We start from the raw sequence: 22199 nt of genomic DNA on the forward strand, positions 1-22199 counted from the left end.
GGTGGGAGGCCTGTACCTTGAAAAAAAATCCTTTAATTAGGAGGAACAGTACCTCACTGTTAGAGCACATCATGTGTTTAGGGCTGCCCTGACCCCGGCTTTTGGCTGGGGAGGGCGGGGTAGAAATGTAATAAAATAAATAAATAAATAGGGCCGTCAGGAGACCTGGAGAAAAATGTCCCGTCCCTTTACTAGAGGCTTAATATGTGAGAACATGCAGTCGAAACTTTTCATGGCAGAACACTACCTGGTAAATAACCTCCCATTAAGTCTTGATTAAAGGGACTGGACAATTCCCCCCCATAGCAGGTGGCCACCCTACATATTTTTAGGACAGAAACATAAGCATATGCTTTGCGCAGTAAGGTCACCGGCATCCCAGTCAGAAATCAGGTGCTGGAAAAGCTTTTGCTCTACCTGAGAACTTGAAAAGCACATAAGAGAGCATGCCTGTGTTTCCCTTGTTGTTCCTTCTGCGCACAGAATTACTGCGAAGAGGTCATTAGTGCTAAAGACAAGAGAAGGAGCTTGCATGGCAAATTTATATTGTGAGACACTTAAAGTTAAAAGCCTACGTCTATCACAACCCGCTTAATAGTGTATACAATAAACTGAAGCCATGTGTATATTACGTGACTGAGCTAGCTGCTGATGTTAACACAAAAATGGCTCTTACGTCGTTAGTTCCTTTGACTTGAAACTATCATTTTTCCTTTCAGTTCAAGCATTTTCTTTCTTTTTTTCCAAATATTTTATTAAGATTTTAACAAACATACAGATACACATACATTCACACAGTTTATACTCCTTCGGGGAGTCTGTTTCATCTTACGTTTCCAAAATCTACAATATCAAAGCCTAATCTACATCTTAACCAATATATACTTCTAACCATCTATCTTTTTTGTGTAACATAATCAAAGTATCCTTTCCATTTCCGTTGAAATTCTTCAGTCGTCTTTTCTTTCATCAAACTAGTCAGTCTGGCCATCACAACGTATTCGTCCATTTTTTGTTTCCACTTTTCTAGATCTGGGGTGTCTTCCAACTTCTAAGATGTTGCCAATGTTACTCTAGCCGCCATTGTCAAATATCCAAATAGTTCTCCCAATGTCTTGTCCAAATTATCAGGTTTGATCCCTAATAACTGTTTCAGGATTCAGAGGGAATTTGATTTTTTAAAATTTCCTGCATTTCTTGATGAACTTGTGGTTCACTTATGGTGCATGTCCACCATAAGTGAAAGTATGTTCCATCTACATCTTTGCATTTCCAACACCGACTATCATAAGATTCATTCATTTTTTTAATGTCCATTGGTGTGATATACCATCTAAAAAATTGTTTGTACCAGTTTTCACGTAAATTATTACTGGCCGTAAATTTAATTGACTTGGTCCAAAGTTTTTCCCATTGTTCAAATGTTATCTCCTTTTTAAAATTTTCCATCCATTTTATCATACACGTCTTAACTTGCTCTTGTTCCGTTTCGTTTTTAAGTAAAAGTTTATACATTTCCCCCCAAATATGATCTTTATCTTTATTAATTAAATCTTCAAATTCTGTATTCACTCTCAATGTTCCTTTTGGAAGATCTTGACACATTTTCATGATCAATTGATTGTAAATTAGCCAGCCAATATTTCTGTTCTTCTTAATCTCCTTCCATGATTTTATTTCCCCTCGTTCATTCAACATATCTTGATATTTAACTATATCTGTATTTTTCTTCTCTCCTTTTGTTAAATAAGCATCTGTGGGAGACATTATCCATGGAGGCGACGGACTCAATCTATTTCTGTTTCTCAGCCATATCTTCATCAATCCGTCTTTGATGACATGTTTTTCTCCAAAGATTTCCGTGCTCTTGGCTTTCCACAAATAATAATGAAATCCGTTGGTCCATGTACCCTTTTCGATATTCATTGTCATTTGGTTTGGTTTCTTTATCCAATCTTCTAGCCATGCCAATCCAGCCGCTAGTTCAAGCCTTTTTCTAGCTCCAGTTTTTCCAAGTTTTAAAGTGACATGAAGCACATCAGTAAAAGAGGCAGCGTGGCATAGTGATTAAGAGTTAACCACTAGAAGGAAAACGTTTCCATCTCTTCATTAGCTTATCTTAGCAGCACACAGTCACTGATATAAGTCTAGGCATCTGGCAACTTTTGCTTTGCCAGGTCAAACACAGCCCATTCACTGCCTAGTTTGGCCCTGCCAACTGCACAACTGCCTCCCGGGTTTTGCAGTCCCAGTCAGGCAGCAGAAACAAAAGGTTTCTTGAGGCCCAAGTTGCACTTGGCTCTGGTTGTGTGGACTTGTTTAAAGCAATGATAAACACCCATCTCTTTCAAAATGGTCCTTGTCTTACCTGGCACACAGAGCCACAGATCAGGTGGGTGATGCTGAGCAGCGTGACAGGCGGTTTTCCATTTGTGGTGCATTTTTTCCATTGTGCTGCTGACTGAGTGTATTGTCACATTTTTGCTCATTCACAGTATTTTGTCCTTATCCGCGTTTGTAGTTTGAGAGCTGTTTACATTCTTGAACTGTTGTGTTCTATACTAAATCTTTTTTACTCTTACCTGTTTGGTGGTTGTTGTTGTTTTTTGCTTTGTACCTCTAGTACATCTGTTCAGTTTTTTGCTGTTGTAGAGCTCAGTCTCTTTTGTATTCTTCTGTTAGTTTGGAGTGCCAAACTTTGCTACAAGTGAGGAGTCTGCATTTGAAGAACAAATGCTGCATGCATGAATTGGGTTTGTCCACTTCCGCCCTTTCAAACAATATCAGTTTCCTCCTACATTAACCCACCGCAATACAATATTTCACTTCCACCCTATTAGTGTTGCCCTTTCTCTGGGGACTAAGCTACCGCAGTTCCCATCTTGCTTTGTATCCGCCTGGGATTAAAAATAGTGGCCATCTCATATTCTGTAGCATAGAATATGTACCAGTGATGCTGTTTTTGAAAATGACAGTTTTACTTCACTGTTTTCTGCCCTGAAGGATGCAGGTAGTTTACTATTATTGAAGTACCGTATTTTTCGCTCCATAAGATGCACTTTTTTCCTCCTCAAAAGTGAGGGGAAATGTCTGTGCGTCTTATGGAGTGAATGTGTGTGAATCCGGCCCCGGGGAGAAGGGCAAAGCTGCCTAGGCAGCGCAGAGCAGTTTAACCTCCCCCCTCCCCCCGCGCTTCCCGGTCCCGAGGCTCAGCTGTTGGGCGGGCTCAGCTGCCTGGGCAGGCAGCGCAGAGCAGTTTAAACCCCCACCGCCCCCCTTCCTGGGACTCCCGGGAAGGGGGGCGGTGGGTATTTAAACTGCTCTGCGCTGCCTGCCCAGGCAGTGCAGAGCAGTTTAACCTCCCCCCGCGCTTCCCGGTCCAAGGCTCAGCTGTTGGGCGGGTCCCCGCCCAACAGCTGAGCCTCGGACCGGGAAGCGCGGGGGGAGGGGGAGGTTAAACTGCTCTTCGCTGCCTAGGCAGGCAGCACAGAGCAGTTTAAATACCCCCCCCCCCCGCCGGGCTTCCAGGGAGTCCCTAGAAGCTGGGCGGGGGGGGGGTGTCTTGAAAGTGCTCTGCGCTTCCTGGGATGGCAGCGTGGAGAACTTTCAAGACCCCCCCGCCCAGCTTCCAGGGACTCTGCTTTAAAGCCTCCTCTAAAAACCTGTTTTCCTCCTCTAAAAACTAGGTGCGTCTTATGGTCAGGTGCGTCTGATGGAGCGAAAAATACGGTAGTTTGTGCTCTCCCATTCGAGCCCCTCAGAGGGAAATAGCTCTAAATTACCAGCAGTAATTATTAGCACTCCACCACCATTGGAACGTGTGGTGGTGGGAGTGTCTACAGCAGCACCTCCGATAGAAAGCCGGTGATAAAAGGCCCGTGCGGCTTGTGAGCCCCAATCAGTCATGACTGCTCTTATTCACCGTGTGGGCTGCAGAACAGCTTCAGTGCTCTAACTTGTATTTTGTCTTTTTTTTAGTTCTCCACCTATTTCCCTGGTTACTTCGATGGTCAGTACTGGTTGTGGTGGGTGTTCCTTGTATTAGGTAAGTGTTTTATGCGGACTCCAGATTTTTACCTTACTAGATGTGAGTCGATCCTTCTGGAGGGGAGAGATTATAATCATGTTAGTATACCGTGTTATTTCAGAAATGGGCTTTTCTGCCAATATTTTGAATTAAGTACTGAATGCTTAAGGGAGGCATTGTGGTGGAAAGGACCATAAAGTCACAGCTGACTTATAGCGACCCCATAGGGTTTTCAAGGCAAGAGACGTTCTGATATGGTTTGCCATTGCCTGCCTCCACATGGGCTGAGAGAACTGCGACTGGCCCAAGGTCACCCAGCAGGCTTTGTGTGGAGGAGTGTGGAATCGAACCCGGTTCTCCAGGTTAGAGTCTTCCGCTCTTAACCACTACACCACTAAGGGAGGCGTAGAGTATTAATAACCTTTGACTGATTTGTAAGACATTCTGTAATCTTTAAAGGAATCCTGCCATCTAGTGGAGGGCTTAACTATTTGCTTGTCAGATAGATAGACAACCGGTTTTTGGCTGTCTTGCCCAGCTGCTAGTCTTGTTGACCTTGAAATGACATTAATGAGGTCAACTATTTCAGAAGAGGGAATTTTGCTAAACTGACAAGATTAGTTATAAGGAAGCATAAGAGCAGACTGAGGAGGATCAAATGGCTTCAGGAAGATTGAAGATTATGTAAAAGCCATAATAGAGGTACAGACAGAATGTATCCCATGGAGTAGAAAGGGAACAAACAAGACCAGGAAGATGCCAGCATGATTAAATAGCAGCATCAAGCTATACTGGAATCTCTGTTGGGACCAGTTCTGTTTTTCTCCTTCATCAATTTACCAACAATTGGAAATGAGAAGTGAGGTAGCCAACTTTGAAAATGACACCAAACGGTTCAGGATGGTGAAATCCAAAGTGGATTGTGAAGGATTCTCTAAACTGAATAAATGAGGAAGGTAATAACAAATGAGATTTACGGTAAGCAAATACAAATATTTATATGTAGATCTGCATTCTCAGATTTTTCTCTAGGGATGCCTTAAAATAATGTGGGATTGTATTGTGTGATAAGGTGGCACCTACACCGGCATGGGGTCACGAAGGCTCCTAAGGAATGGGTTCAAAATAGTTTGAAGTTGTTTAATTTTTCAAATGTATACCCCATCTTTTTGTTGTCATAAGGGCCACCCAAGGCAGCTAACAATTTTAAAACATAGGTAATAAAATCACACTTTAAAAATCACAAAAACCAACATAAAACATATCATTAAAACAAAACCAGAAAAAAAATACACATAGAAAACATAAAAACAACAATTTAAACATTGGATAGGAAAGAGGATGACTGAGGGCAGTGCCTAACGAAACAAAGGCTTCCGCTGGCAGAAGATAGTAACTGAAGGGGATACATGAGTCTCCCTCGGGATATAGTTTTAGAGTTTTGGTGCCATGACCCAGGTTGCCACCTGCCTAATCTCTGAAGGTGGGGGCACCCAAAACAAGGTCTCAAAGGAAGAACTTGTTGGATAGGTTGTTGGGTAGGTTCGTAAGGGAGTAGATGGTCCTTCAGGTATTCTTGTTCCAAGCCATATAGGGCTTTGAAGGTCAACACAGCCATCTTAAATTGAGCCCAGACTGGGAGCCAATGTAGATGGGCCACTTCTGGAATGATATGCTCCATACAACCCACTCTAGTCTTGGATACAGCACTCTTCACCAGTTGAACTTTCTGAACTCTTTTAAGGCTAGTGCACTGCAGTAATCTATTCTAGATGTTACCAGAACATGTACCACAGTGGCAAGACCTTTTTGCCCAGGAAACACTGCAGCTGGCTAACCAGTGGAAGATGGTAAAAGGTACTCTTGGCCACAGCTGCCACCTGCTTATCCAGCAGTAGGTCTGGGTCCAAGAGCACCCCCAGACTGTGGACCTGTTCTTTCACGGGGAGTGCATCCCTATCCAGAATGGGTAACACCTAAAATCCTTGGTTACTCACCAGTAACACTGCCATCTTATCAGGATTGAGCTTCCATTTATTTGCATGTATCCACTCCAAAACTGTCTCTAGGCACTGTTTCAGGCTTTCTACAGTCTCCCCGTGATTGGCTGGAAGCATGAGCCAAGTGTGATCTTCATATTGGTGGCAACCTTGCCCAGATCTCTGGTTGACCTCACCCAGTGGTTTCATGTCCATATTAAAGAGCATAAGGGAAAAGTCAAAACCTTGCAGGACTCCCCAGGCCAAAAGCCTGAGCAGCAGTCCTCCCAGCACCACCTTCTGAAACCTTTCCTCCAGGTAGGACTGGAACCACCACCTCCCAATCCCAGCCTGAAAAGCCAGTCCACTGAGAGGTCCAGGAGAATTGACAGAGTCGCACTTTCTAGCTCCTAGCACGAGTCACCCATGAGGGCAACCAAGACTGATTCAGTCCAATAACCAGGCTTAAAACCAGACTGGAAAGGATGCAGGCATAAAGCAAAAATACAACTGAAGAGGAACAATCATAATCATAGAATTATGCATGGTGTAGAGAAAATGGACCAAGAACTTTCTCCCTCTTATAGCTAATTAAACAAAGAACCACCTAATGAAACTGATTGGAGGAAGCCATATTCAGGAGCCATAACAAGTTTTCAGATGAGTAGGGAACTTGCTTCTGTATTAGGAACTGCAAAGTGATGTGCATTGCAGAAAAATGTAAGGGCGCTTTCACACAGACCGGATAATGCACTTTCAGTCCATTTTCAATGCACTTTAACCATTGTTTGCAAGTGGTTTTTGCCCTTTCACACAGTAAAATCCAGGTGCATAGTGCATCGAAAGTGGATTGAAAGTGGATTATTTGGCATGTGCGAAAGCACCCTCAGTCTACAGAGGCTCCAGCCTTGCTTGAAAGATATAGGAAGCTTTGTTAGATACATCTATGGAAAGATGGATTTTATTTGTAAACAACTGAAATAGGTTTATTTACATTATTTACTTCATTTCTATAGCACACATTTCTCTCCAGTGGGGTCCCAAAGCGGCTTACAACCTCCCCTTCTTTATTTTATTGTCCCAACAACCCTGTAAGGTATGGTAGGCTGAGAGTGTGGCGAGGGGCTGTGGCTTAGTGGTAGAGCATCTGCTTGGTATGCAGAAGGTCCCAGGTTCAATCCCCGGCATCTCCACTTAAAGGGACTAGGCAAGTAGTTGATGTGAAAGACCTCTGCCTGAGACCCTGGGGAGCTGCTGCCAATCTGAGTAGACAATGCTGACTTTGATGGACCAAGGGTCTGATTCAGTATAAGGCAGCTTCATGTGTTCATGTGTTCATGTGACTGGCCCAATGTCACCCAGCCAGCTTCCATGACAGATTGGGGATTTGAACCCGGGTCTCCCAGATTCTAGTTCAATACTCTAATCAATACACCCACGCTGGCTCTCAAAGCTTGTAAATCATGTGCAGCTTTATGTATATTTTTGTTTGATTTAAAGTAATTTGTTAATATGTAAACTGCAGGATAGGCTTTGGGCCTTAGAAGAAAAAGAATGTGTGAAAATAATTGTGTGTTTTCTCCTTAGGCTTTCTCTTGTTTCTCAGAGGATTTATCAATTATGCAAAAGTTCGGAAGATGCCTGATTCATTTTCCACTCTTCCTAGGACTAGAGTTCTCTTCATTTACTAAAGGTAATATTCTTCTATTATTCTATTTTTTTGCCTTTGCTTGACAAAAACTTGGAAATTGCATCTTCTACGCCTTGTAAATCTATTTTATTTGTAAGTCTCATGTTGTTGCTCTGATTGTAACAGTGGTCAGACTTAATTAAATTTCACTGATTCCATTGAAAATCACTTCCCTGTAAGTGTTTTTAGCATCTTTTTCTTTCCCAAAGCTTTTCTTTTCCTAGAACATAAGAAGGCACACAAAAGCAGCCGCAGAGGATCTTTCCATGCCAGTAAGCATTCTGAGCACACAGCACCACGTGTGCCAGAGGGCATCAGAGAACTAATATTTGAAAATAACTGTACAAAGAGTTTTTAATTTAAAAAAATGAATTAATGTTTAGCAGAACAACTGTCTGAAAAATCATTTAAGGGTTTGGAGCCACAGTTTATATGTACTCATGGGCAATTATAGCTATTGAAATAAAATAATAATTTGGTGGTTTCTGCTGTGTCGTTCCCCCCCCCCCATTTTAGGAAATTCCCAGTCTGCATTCCTTTTAAAAGCTGCCTCCCAACAACTTCTAATCTATACCCAAACAATTTATTTATGATGATATCTAATAAGACACTAGCTTGCCTTGTTTGAATGACGGAAGCACAACCACAGGGCTATTCATAGACAAAACAGGGGTCTCTACCTACTAAGGGGACTCCCAGATATGCATAAAAAGGTGGCACTGTAATTTAACAACAACAAAACACTTAAAAACTGGCCTGGTAAGGGCTGAAAATTCTTCAGAAGGGATGCAACGGTGGGAGCAGTTGAGTGTCAGTTAAAGGGGGGAGCAGGGATAGGAAATCAGACTTCATAAGACTTAAAATTAAATCCTTATCAGGGATGAGGTTTTTGAACACTTGAAGCTGGTTTATACTGAATCAGACCCTTGGTCCATGAAAGTCAGTATTGTCTACTCAAACTGGAAGTGGCTCTCCAGGGTCTCAGGTAGAGGTGTTTCACATCACCTACTTGCCTAGTCCCTTTAACTGGATTTGCCGGGGATTGAACCTGGGACCTTCTGCATGCCAAGCAGATGTTCTACCACTAAGAACATAAGAACATAAGAAAGGTTCGGCTGGATCAGACCAAGGCCCATCAAGTCCAGCAGTCTGTTCACACAGTGGCCAACCAGGTGCCTCTAGGAAGCCACTAACAAGACGAGTGCAGCAGCACCATCCTGCCTGTGTTCCACCGCACCCAAAATAATAGGCATGCTCCTCTGATACTAGATAGAATAGGTATGCAGCATGACTAGTATCCATTCTAACTAACAGCCATGAATACCCCTCTCCTCCATGAATATGTCCACTCCCCTCTTAAAGCCCTCCAAGCTGGCAGCCATCACCACATCCTGGGGCAGGGAGTTCCACAATTTAACTATGCGTTGTGTGAAAAAATACTTCCTTTTATCTGTTTTGAATCTCTCACCCTCCAGCTTTAGCAGATGACCCTGCGTTCTAGTATTATGGGAGAGGGAGAAAAACTTCTCCCTGTCCACTCTCTTCAAACCATGCATAATTTTATAGACCTCTATCATGTCTCCCCTCAGCCACCTTCTTTCCAAGCTAAACAGCCCTAAGCGTCTTAACCGCTCCCCATAGGACAGTTGCTCTAGTCCCCTAATCATTTTGGTTGCTCTTTTCTGCACCTTCTCAAGCTCTGTAATATCCTTTTTTAGGTGTGGTGACCAGAACTGTACACAGTATTCCAAGTGTGGTCTCACCATAGATTTTTACAAGGGTAGTATGATATAGCCCTGACCTGGGTGGCCCGGGCCAGCCTGATCTCGTCAGATCTCAGAAGCTAAGCAGGGTCATCCCTGGTTAGTATTTGGATGGGAGACCACCAAGGAATACCAGGGTTGCTGTGCAGAGGAAGGCACTGGCAAACCACCTCTGTTAGTCTCTTGCCATGAAAACCCCAAAAAGGGTCGCCATAAGTCGGCTGCGACTTGAAGGTACTTTACACACACACAGTATGATGTCAGCAGTTTTATTCTCTATTCCTCGTCTAATTATAGCCAGCATGGAATTTGCCTTTTTTTTACAGGAGCCGCACACTGGGTTGACATCTTCATTGAGCTATCCACTACCACCCCAAGATCCCTTTCTTGGTCTGTTGCTGCCAGCACAGATCCCATCAGTGTATATGTGAAGTTGGGATTTTTTGTCCCAATGTGCATCACTTTACACTTACATTGAATCTCATTTGCCATTTTAATGCCCATTCTTCCAGTATGTAGAGATCCTTCTGGAGCTCTTCACAGTCCGATTTTGTTTTAACCACCCTAAATAATTTGGTGTCATCTGCAAACTCGGCTACTTTACTGTTTAACCCCAACTCCAGGTCATTGATGAACAGGTTGAAAAGCACCGGTCCCAATACAGATCCTTGAGGCACCCCACTGCTCACATCCTGCCATTGGGAGAACTAACCATTGATTCCTACTCTCTGCTTCCTATTTTTCAGCCAGCTCTCAATCCATAAGAGGACCTGTCCTCTTATCCCGTGACTATGAAGTTTGCTTAGCAGTCTTTGGTGGGGGACTTGTCAAAAGCTTTTTGGAAATCCAAATACACAATATCCACAGGCTCATTCCTGTCCACATGCTTATTGACGCTTAAAAAAAACTCTAATAGGTTAGTGAGACAGGACCTACCCTTACAGAAGCCATGTTGGGTTTTGCCCAGCAGACCTTGCCCTTCTATATGCTTGACAATTCTATCTTTAATAATGCTTTCCACTAATTTACCCGGAAAAGACATTAAGCTAACTGGCCTGTAATTTCCTGGGTCCCCCCTGGAACCTTTTTTATAAATGGGTGTTACATTGGCCATTCTCCAGTCCTCTGGTACAGAGGCTGAACCACAACCCCTCCCCTTGGTGGGTACAAAGAGATTTCCAAGTTATCCCTCCTCCCCTGTAATCCCTTACAGACCTCTAGTTTGTGTCCAACTAATATCAGTTTCAAGTTGGTTTCAGGTAGCCGGCTCAAGGTTGACTCAGCCTTCCATCCTTCTGAGGTTGGTAAAATGAGTACCCAGCTTGCTGGGGGTAAAGGGAAGATGACTGGGGAAGGCACTGGCAAACCACCCCGCAGTCAAAGTCTGCCTTGGAAATGTCAGGATGTGACGTCACCCCATGGGTCAGGAATGACCCGGTGCTTGCACAGGGGACCTTTACCTTTAATATCAGTTTGAAGGGACATACGATCAGGTTTGTATTTATGTGTAAAATTAGGATCCGGGACTACAGAGGGCACCACAAACCCTGCTAAGGAAAAAACAAAACAAAAACTAATTACGAAGTATTATCCAGCCTTAGAATATTATATCAATATTGTTTTGCTTTTCCTTTCATTGGAATCTGGATAGTGTTTGAGAGAAAGAAGCTGCAAAAAGAATCCACTACCTTTCTTATATCATCTGTAGGTTCTTATCTCCTTTGTCAAAAAAAGCACTTCTTATTACACAAGGCGTCCTTAGATCCTGTACTCTGAGAGTATGAGGTGGCTCCCAAGGTGGGTGGGGAAGCATGTAGAAGAAGAAGAAGAGTTGGTTTTTATATGCTGACTTTCTCTACCATTTAAGGAAGAATCAAACCGGCTTACAATCATCTTCCCCTTCTCACAACAGACACCCTGTGAGGTAGGTGGGGCCGAGAGAGCTCTAAGAGAGCTGTGAGTGGCCCAAGGTCACCCAGCAGGTTTCATGTGGAGAAGCAGGGAAACCAACCTGGTTCACCAGATTAGCATCTGCCGCTCATGTGGAGGAGTGGGGAATCAAACCTGGTTCTCCAGATTAGAGTTCACCGCACCAAACCACTGCTTTGAACCACTACACCACGCTGACCAGGAAGGAGAAATGACCCAAGAGTCCCATGACACCATAAAGCCTAGCACCTTTATCCTAGCATAATCTTTTGCAGACTAGAATCCATTGTTGTCAAAAGCATGTGAGACACAAAAAAGGTTACATCACAGTAAACTTTAACAAACAAAACTTTTAGTGGCCTGTTGTAGCCATGTTAGTTTTTGGTACTCCGCTGTCATTCACGGATGTAGGGAAATTTGGTTGAGTCCCAGAATGACACCACCTATCAGAAGCATGAAGATGTGCACAAGTCTGCCCCCCATCAAAGGCAACTTTTGAAGACTGCCTTTCCCATTTCAAGATTGATGCCAATGACTAAAATTAGTGTGTGTTTGCACCCTCATATGCAGTTCAGCTCTGGGTTCAGTTGATGAGTAGAACTGGAGCTAGAGACAGACTAGAGAGCTAAGCATCTTTGATATCACGTCAGTCTCATTCAAAGTTTATGTGCCATAAGAGGCCATATTCGCAGAGTTTTGTGTGAGGACCGCTGTGGGCTAACCTGCCAGAATTATGGGTGAGAGGCCAGAATCTCAGAATAAAGTTGGAAAGGGTTCACAATATTTGAGCAACACTGCCTTAGAGGCAGTACATAAAATGTTAATCTAAGACGGTATCCTGGCCAGAACAGTAGTGGCAAAAGCTGTATGCTGTTAAACTGCACCTTAGTTTTCTCCCCCCCCCCGCCCGCTTTTCTTTTTAGGAAGCCAGTAACCACACGAGCTGTTAAAAGGCTTGCTTTTCCTTCCAGAATTAATGAGATGCATAGCTAGACCACCCACAAATTGAAGACTTCTTTAGCAATGGTGAAGCTCTTTTAGAAAAACCCATCAGGACACAGACCATGTCAGAAATGCAGTTGGTACTGACCACATTAGAAAACTTGAACTGGAAAAAAGCTATAAAAAAGTAATACTTTGTGGTTAGGGTTCTTTACTTCCTTAGCGGGGTATGTGGTGTCCTCTCTAGTCCTGGATCTTAATTTTACACTGAAATACAAACCCAATCTTAAATCCCTCTAATTCTAGTGCTAAAAGGGCCATATGCACAGCCAGATCTGCCCCGTTGCTTACATTGGGAACCAGTAATTATATTTTCGTTACATTCCTTTCCTGATTTTAACTTTTTTTGAATTGGAGGTGCTTGGTTCCTTGCAATTATTACTTATTTTATGGTACAGGAAGACGAGCCTGACTGCATTCAGTGAGACTTTCTCTTAACTTCAGTGTACATAAAACTGTGGCTTTGTTCTTATTTCCATGTGAGAAACCATGACCCAGTGCAGTCATAACCCTTGGCCATAGTTAAAAGATTGGGAGCCAGCTGCAGGACTGCACACTCCCTGGGGCAGACAAATGCCTTCTGCCTTCTGAACTGGGATGCTCTGATAGCCCAGGCTTTAAACCCTAGATTATTTTATTTTATTTTATTTATTTTTTTTAAAAATGTATCGAGAGCCAGCGTGGTATAGTGGTTAAGAGTGGTGGTTTGGAACAGCGGGTTCTGATCTGGAGAACCGGGTTTGATTCCCCACCCCTCCACATTAGAGGTGGAGGCTAATCTGGTGAACTGGATTGGTTTCCCCACCCCTACACATGAATCCTGCTGGGTGACCTTGGACTAGTCACACTCTCTCAGCCTCACCTACCTCACAGGGTGTGTCTTGTGGGGAGGGGAGGGGAAGGGAAGGTGATTATAAACCGGTTTGATTCTTCCTGAAGCGGTAGAGAAAGTCGACATATAAAAACCAACTTTTCTTCCTCTTCCTCCTCCTCCTTTTATTATTATTACAGGACTCAAGCAGTTTACAGATTTTAAAATAATAAACCATCCAAAATCATAACACAGTCACACACACAAATCAAAACCAGGCATAAAAGCACTCCATGCTGTTACAGTAAACTTCAGCTGGCACTCAGTCAATTCATGGCATCACTCAGATCTCTCAGGCTCACCTGAACACCTTAGCCCAATTCCCTGAACACCTGAGAGTAGGTGTATTTCTTATGGCTACTGGACAATCATTTCACAAAAGAGGGGCAGCTACTGTCAACCAGGGTGTCATGACAATCCTTGCCTTTCTGCATGTTGGAAATGTTAACAGTGCCCCGAGTGGAAGTCGGGAGCTACTCTGCAGGCTCATACAAGGAGAGGTGGTACCTCAGGGTATGAAGGACTTTAGAGGTTAAAGCCAGCACCTTGAATTGCATGCAGAAGCAAATTGGCAACCAATGGAAATTTTTTAAAACTGAGGTGATAAGCGTACACTGCATGGGGTGTGTGTGTGAGAAAATGGATAAGAGAACTTTTTCTCCCTCTCCTAGAATACTAGAACTCAGGCCACCCAGTGAATTTGATGAACAATAGATTTAGGACCGACAATGAGTAATTAAATTGTGGGTGGAGGTAGTGATGGCCACGAGCACAGATGGCTTTAAAAGGAAGTTAGAAAGATTTGTGGAGGATAGGTCCATGGATGACTACTAGTCATGGTTACTAAAGGGAACCTTCATACTTAGAAGTGGCAACCCTCTGAACATCAGTGTTAGGGGGCAACCTCAATTGAAGGCCTCCGTGCCCTCTTTGTTGGCCCTCCAGGACAACTGGATGGCCGCTGTATGAGGTTGCTGGATGAGATGGACCACCAGTCTGATACAGCAGGGCTCTTAAGTTCTTAACCAGTTGGGAATCATGCTACATTTTGAACCATTTTCAGCTTTCACATTGTGTTCAAGGTAGTCCCATGAACAGCATATTAAAATAGTCCAGTCTTGAAGTTACCATAGTGTGCATTAGCATGTCCCAGGTCTGCTGAGTCTACATGCAGTTGAAAGAAAACATTTTTTTTGCCACCCAGTTTGCCTGATTCTCTGATAGAAGGGCCAGATTGAAGAAGATTCACAAATCTTTAACAGAGTATGTTAATGAAAGGCTCTCTCAAGTGCAGTTTCCTCCAGTTCACATGAGCCTCTCGTAATCAGCATCCCCTCTGTCTTCTAAGGATCAAATTGAATATTCTCCCTGTCCCTGAATGATACTTCTGTTTCAGAAGTGGGTGCAAGATCAAAGTGTTAAAAAGGGAGGTGCTCGAGTTGTATGACTACACCTCAGTTGATGGTAAAGGTAAAGGTCCCCTGTACAAGCACCGGGTCATTCCTGACCCATGGGGTGACGTCACATCCCGACGTTTCCAAGGCAGACTTTGTTTGCGGGGTGGTTTGCCAGTGCCTTCGCCAGTCATCTTCCCTTTACCCCCAGCAAGCTGGGTACTCATTTTACCGACCTCAGAAGGATGGAAGGCTGAGTCAACCTTGAGCCGGCTACCTGAAGCCGACTTCCGTCGGGATCGAACTCAGGTCACGAGCAGAGCTTTATGACTGCAGTACTGCAGCTTACCACTCTGCGCCACGGGGCTTAGTTGATGGTAGCCATGCTTAATGCTAGGACAGAAATAAGAGAAACCTAATCCCAGCAAAATGCTGAGCACTAGAGGGGCTTGGGAAGGGGTGGGAGAGGCACAGCGTGTGAGTGCATTTCGATGTCCTGCTCCTGATCTTGCTTAAGAGAGACATTGGCAAGAGCCCCTTCAAAAAGCCCAGCTTTCTTCATTACAAAGAAGTGGTGGTAGAAGTTGATCGAATGTCGAAGTGGTATTTTCTCAGTTTGAAGGGGAGGGGCTGTGGCTCAGTGGTAGAGCATCTGCTTGGCATGTAGAAGGTCCCAGATCCAATTCCTGGCATCTCCAGTTAAAAGGGACCAGACAAGTAGGCAATGTGAAAGACTCCTGCCTGAGACCCTGGAGAGCCGCTGCCAGTCTGAGTAGACAATACTGACTTTCATGGACCAAGGGTCTGATTCAGTATAAGGCAGCTTCATGTGTTCATGTGTTCAACCTTGATAGGTTCTCACGTAGTTTCTCAATTTGAGTATCTAACATAGCATGTCAGTTAAACATATGTTCTTCTGCGTGGCTGAATAGCTGTTGTGGATGCCAACACTATAAAACACAGGATTGCTTAGAACTGAGTTTGGTTAATTGGGTGAAAAAGATGTCCAATAATATCGGTGTGTGTGTGTGTGTGGGGGGGGGGAGAATCCTCAAGCATGTATCAGGAACACTGCTTATGTTCGCTTGCCACCTGCCCTTTTTAAAAGCTCGTTATGTTAAACTGGATGGTAGAACTTGGCATATAATTGCTTTTCAGGTTTCTGAAAATGAAATGTTTATAAGTTGTTTTTGACAAAGGAACTGAGGGCTTCCCAAAAACTTCAGTGTTGCACACCACAATCTTTTGTTTGCTTGGACTGAGACTTGCTTAAGATGTTTATACATGCCTGTAATTCATTAAAAAAAAAGATGTTTACACATGCAATGCTCCAGTATTTTTGCCAGTTTATAATTAAAAGAACATTTTATTGGGGGAGGGGGGAATCTTGTTTAAATAAGTGATTCATGTCATCTGAAACACCAGAAGATCTAACTGATGGCAATCAGAGGCTTTAAAGACCAATAGTATTTAACAAAAACAATACTTTAAAGATAGGCTTTTAAAATCCCAGATGTGAGAAACTTTGAACCAGCCCCTCTGTTCTTAAAATGAGTTTACAAATGGTATTGAAGAGGAAAAAAATGATTTCTTTTCTGCTCATCTTTGAGTTTCAGAATCCTTCTTAATACCTAAATAATCATGAGGTCTATAAACTTATTTTTAAAATGAAAACTGGAATTGTCTGGTTTTGAGGGGTATCTTTGAGCTGCATTTGAGAATATAGTGTTTGTATAACTTGTTTATAAATAGGGATAACTTTTAAATAAAGGTTGCATGTCAGGCAAAATTCCACAGGTGTCGGAATTCTTGATTGGTTAATTGAATTTCTGCCTTTTGTGCAGCCATTGATGGCATAGGTCCTCTGTCAGGACAAATGGTGGCAATTATTATCTTGCATTTTGTTTGCCTAAGTAAAAGAAAGACTGGATCAGTTTTTGTTTTTAATGTAGCCCAGATGGTGGGGGATTATATTGGTTTAAAATATTAAAATTTAACTTAGAATAAGCAGGGGGAGGAAACAAGTTTGCTGTTCATTTCCACTCTGTTCCTGTGCCATACCAGGAAAAGCTTTATTGATGAATTTGTGTGTGTAAAACATAGGGAAAGGGAAAGGGAGGTTGAGGAATCTCCTTTGGGAAGGGTCAGTCCAGATGATGAAACAAGTAGCTAAATTCTGTGCCGCAATATACAAGAACTGTCAGACAAAGCGGGAGTTTGGCAATCTAGCCTAAAATGGAAAATGTTATGTTAATTTGAGGTTTTTAGCGAATAGTAATTTGTTTAATTTATCTACGAATTATATATCCAGTAGTTTTAGATATTGTATCTTTTAACTGTATCTTGTAATTGATAAGACTATTTTAATGGCTTTGCCGTATTAATAATAAATCTGAATCACAGGTAAAGGGTCAGGGCAAATATCAGATTAAAAATTGTAACCTGGGGGGTATAGTAGAGGATTGGGGACATGAAAGTATGTAAACTGTGGCATAATTTTGTCATCTTTGAATATTTGTACATGCCAAAATACTTCCTTGTACCCCAAGCCCTTTGTGAATGACACACTTCTCTAGTGAAAATAACAGCTCTAACTATACTTTTGCTATTTCCATATCTTTCTCAGACAGATGTTTTCTGGCAACATCTTCCTGCATTAACGAATCCTCCCTCAGATAGTAAGTGGACACCTGCAGGAAGCAAATCAAGATTCTGAACACAGAAGAAGAAAAATAATCACCTGCTTTAAAAGAAATAAACGTACTGTTAAAAAAAGAGAAGCATTTCTTTCTATTTGTTTCTAGATGTAAAATTTTAATAGTTTAATGCAAAACTCCTGTAATCATTGACTGAATCATTAGTGGCTAATGTTTGAAAATGGCTCTCGCAATCAAGTCTGTGATGTTGATAATAAAGCCTTATATAGTATTTGTAGTCATTTAAATAGCATGAGCTATTGCCCTGTAGCCAGAAGGGGTCAGTCTTGCTTTTTGTTCTCCTTAAAAATGAACTTTGAATATGTTCTCGTAAGATATGTAATAATGCTGGCCATTGTGAAGGGATGTCTTCAGAACTTTAGAAAATTGTTTTGACTGTATTTCTGCACATAGTGTGTATCTGCTGTTAAAATAAATTGAAAACAACCTGGAAGTAAAACCTACATGCACAATATGAATGTTTTAAAGGTATGGTCCTGGAAGAATGTTGTTAGGAGGGTGGCACAAGTATTAATGTTTGGTAGTATGCATTCTTAACTTTGCAGTACATATTACTTTGATATTGCTAATTTTGAGTAGGGACCCTCACGTTGGTGGTGTCAAAGGAGAAGATTTTGATGCTGTATTGTGTAAAATCAGAATGCACCACCATTTGCATTGGCGTTAGGACTCTGGAGGTAGTCTCTAACATAGCTGTACTTCTGCTTTTTCTAATTTCTGGTGCAGTTCAATATAGATTAATGTCCACTTCTGTGCTTTCTGCAAAGCAGTAATTCAGAGTTTTATTATGTTAAAACTGTAAATATAGCAGAATGTTAATAAATGCCACTTATATGAGTAGGGTTTTCTTTTGCTGTACAAAGGTGTTTGCACATGGACCTATTTGGTTCTTAACGTAGCTTTTTAAAAAAAAAAAACCCTGAGCAAATCTTGGCTCCCAAATCATGCATATACAATGTTAGCGACCAAATGATAACCTTGTGGTTTCCCAGCTGTTGTATCATCAATGTTTTTCTTATCTAAGTGAGGCCATCAGAAGAGCTGCATCTTTTTCTGTGTGGCATACTTTCATTGCCCTCAGCTGGTTGATGATGTGGCCTGGTGACCCATCTCACTCACTAGCTTAACTCTCTAATGGATCCTGCCATCTGGAAGCATTGGGCCTTCCTAAAGAGCTGTTCACAAATCTCTTTCTGGTCTACCCCAGGTACGTTATGTGTGTTTTTTAAACCTAGAGACAAAATCAACCGACAGCCTCCAAGAATGCTACACTTTGTGGATGTGCCATTGGCATTCTTCCACTGCAGGAGGAGGGATACTGTGGAGTAATTTGTCATTATACAGTTTCTTGCTCCTTATGGAGCCAGTGTGGTGTAGTGGTTAAGAGCATTGGTTTGGAGCAGTGGACTCTGATCTGGAGAACCGGGTTTGATTCCCCATTCCTCCACATGAACTGCGGACACTAATCTGGTGAACTGGATTTGTTCCCCCTTCTCCACATGGAGCCAGTTGGGTGACCTTGGGCTGGTCACACTCTGTCAACCCCAGCTACCTTACAGGGTGTTTGTTGTGGGGAGGGGAAGGGAAGGTGATTGCAAGCTGGTTTGATTCTTTCTTAAGTGGTAGAGAAAGTTGGCACATAAAAACCAACTCTTATTATTATTTTTGGACCTTAAAGTATATCATCCTAATTTCTTTGCTGTAGTGTCCCAGGCCTCTTCAATTTACATACTGATTCCAGATACAATTGCTTGAAAGCAAGCCCTGTTGATGAATATACTTAGCTATGGAACCTTGGTTATCCTTGTGAAGTCCACCACTAGGGCGCAGCACCTATGCACAGTGGAGATACCAAGGGCCTTGTTTCTTTTCCTCTCCCCCTGGGCGGTAAGCTCAGACATTGTCAAAACTGGGCATAGGAGGTCTGTGTGTGCCCTCCCCCAACCGATAACTAATCCTACCTCTTCTGGTCAAGGAATGTAAGTTCTCGTGTGGTGTCCTGAAGTCGCCTGTGGTGGTGGTGGTGATGCAGGACTGATATGCACCGCTGGGATTCTGCCATGTTCCTGGGCTATATGGCCTTAGTGTGCTGGATCTGGCCTGTTGCCTTTTTGCCCTAAGGGGCTTCACAAAGATTGCTTTTTAGAATCTCATCTGCATTTTGTTGACTTTATCTTAATAGTACAGATTTGTCCACCATTGTCACTGTCCGCAATATTTTTAGCATATCAGCATGCCCTATGAGGAGGATGTTCATCTTTTCTCAACCTGTTATAGCAAATTTTGTCGCATAACATTTTCTTGGCAGGTCATTTCAGAGCACGCGGCAAAGTTTTTAGCACAGTGATAGGTTTAGAATTTCTGTCTAGGTGATAAGTTAGGAATGATAAGCCCAGGAGACTTGGTGATATAAAAGTTTTACTGTAACTTAAACAGTCACAAGTGTTATTGTTACAGTATGAGTTCACAGCTCAATCAGTAATGTTGCTATCCCTTCCTGTTTTATTGCAGCGCTTTAAAGCTTTTGCTTGCTGTTATTTGAAAATGAAGCTTAATTTATTTTAAACTGTAATGAATAATTTGATTAAGTGAATTTCTTACAGAAACGTTTTTGGGGCAAGATGGCTTTTCTCCCAACAAAACGCCAGGAAAAAGTACCAGTTGTAGTAACACTGGGGTTTAAGAGCACAACTTTCATTTAAGAGTGTTCAATATATGTGGTTTTTGAGGTGTTTTTTTTTAAGCAAATCATTTATTTTTTTGGGGGGGGGAATCTACAGCATTGCAGTTTTTTAAAAGAGGTGTCAGACCCCCTCTTACTGATAATTTCCTGAGAAGTTTAAATGAGGCATACCTGGCAATGGTGATATTTGACTGTCTTGGTGTGGATCTCTGGAGAAGGTCACCTTTTTTATTTGCAAAGAGGTGCTGATTACTTACAACTGTAGCTTTGAATCACATGCCTTTCTAAAAAAGTAACCAGCTTCCCTTGCAGAGTAACACAAGTGCTATGATGATTTTTGATGCCCCTAACTGAATTGAACTGTCATGTAGCTTCTATACTTAAGAGTCATGCAGAGCTTTGAATTCTCTTTATGTAAACCTTTTCTTTGAATATATCATGCCTCCTCCTGGGCAGAGACCTCTTATTTTTTTCATATATCATGGACTCGTATTACATCTAACCCCTGTCCCCAACTAGAAGTTATTGTTCAAAGAAGAGAATAATGTCTTTTAAAACTGGTGGGGTTTTCAAATACCTGCATTTAAACGTTTTTCAGCAACATTGTAATTGAGATTTCTTTTCCCTTCTTAAAAGTGAAATAAAGCCCTGTTTTAAATGTAAAGGTGGGACCGTGCAACTTGTCATGGTTCTGGGCTTTGCTGAGACCTTTAGATGTCCGTTGGTCACTTGCTCCTATGTTAGTTTTTCAGAGGAGTGGCTGGCTTCCTTTTTCAGCCCCAGGAACCAAGAACAAATTGACTGCAAGATGGAAAGGGGGGGAGGAGGAAGGAATGATGATCCAGCCATTTCCTGATGCTCATGCTAGGAAGCATTTCCCCCTAAAGCTCTGCTTATCACATTCCTTGAGTTCTTTGCAAAAAGAGAAACAACGTCTTGCGAAAGAGAGATTCTGAGGAGAAAAATCCTCTTTAAACAGTTTTAAAAAAACAGATTTACAAGTTAGGAATTCCTGGCTCCTGCTTCCTTAGTGTCAGAACAGGATTATCTAAGCCTTTTAGGAGCCTTTCATAAACCAAATAAATCATTATTTGCCTTTAAGCAAATAATTGAGATTGTCTAGAGACAAGTCATCTGAAACCAAGTTAGTGTTTGATTTTATTATTTTGCTTTCTTTTCATTAAATGTTTTCCCCTTTGACTTTCGTTTGTAAGTGAACTTCTTACCTTCTTCTTTGAAACTGGGAACTAACAAAAACGTTAGCAATCCCCTTATAAAGAGCAAGGCACATCTAAGGATTGGAGTCGGGCACATCTGAGTGTGGAGGACAAGGCTGCAGGTGCTGGAGGAAAGCCAAATCTACATCTGAGTACTAAAACAATAGCAAGGGGGACACATAAAGTCAGCCAAAATAATAATAATAATCCAATGAGAGTTCACATTTGTAGTTCACATTTAGATTTCCATTTGTAAGAATTATACATGGCCTTTGCATGAAAGAAAGAAGGGCGAGTGATTGCAGAGACATAAGCTGAAAAGGAAACTCCTGATCATTTTTTTTTTAATTTCAGCATTTTTACATTTTGTCACAAACGTCCAGAAAGTTATAATATGCTCTTTGGCAAATCCTCTTTCTCTCTTAACCCCCCCCCCAAAGTTTATAATAGAAAATACACATGATGAAATGTGTTCCACTATTTGAATTTCAAGATAGTTGCCGCTGTTGTTTGGTGGCTTTCCTAACTCAAACCACAAGCTGTTATTTTGGCTCAAATTCTACAGCATGACAGGGCTTGCTTTAAGGTACCCCTGGGCTTTTGGTTCCAAGGAGGGAATGTAGGGTTGCCAACAACCTGGAGTAAAATGTCTTATCCCCTTAGTAAGAGACTCATGGGGTGGTGATGCCATTTACCTCCATGCCATAAAAAGTTGTCACCTGTCCATTTTCACACATCAAACCTCTTATTAAAAGGGCTGGGGATTTTTTTCTCCAGGCAGTTGGCCACCTTAGTTGAAGAGCTGGGTAATTCTTCAGTAATCCATATGCTTCAAGTTTATAAAAAGGATGGCATATCAGTGGCCAATGTGGTCTAGGCCTGTTTTCAGAATATCAGTCATATGGCATTGCTCACATGTTTTCTCCC

The 22199-nt window shown here is 42.1% G+C and overlaps 1 protein-coding gene across 1 annotated transcript in view; it reads left to right on the forward strand.

The window, feature by feature from the left end:
* Positions 1 to 18209, forward strand: part of NDFIP1 (Nedd4 family interacting protein 1) — a 52911-nt gene extending 34702 nt beyond the window's left edge. Inside the window, exons 6-8 of the mRNA XM_056847786.1 lie at positions 3979 to 4045; positions 7594 to 7699; positions 17282 to 18209. Of these exons, the coding sequence (XP_056703764.1) occupies positions 3979 to 4045; positions 7594 to 7697 (171 nt within the window). The 3' untranslated portion in view covers positions 7698 to 7699; positions 17282 to 18209. The remainder of the gene's footprint in view (positions 1 to 3978; positions 4046 to 7593; positions 7700 to 17281) is intronic.
* Positions 18210 to 22199: the final 3990 nt, after the last annotated feature.

Source organism: Euleptes europaea, chromosome 1 (assembly GCF_029931775.1).
Source record: "Euleptes europaea isolate rEulEur1 chromosome 1, rEulEur1.hap1, whole genome shotgun sequence".
NCBI lineage: Eukaryota > Metazoa > Chordata > Lepidosauria > Squamata > Sphaerodactylidae > Euleptes > Euleptes europaea.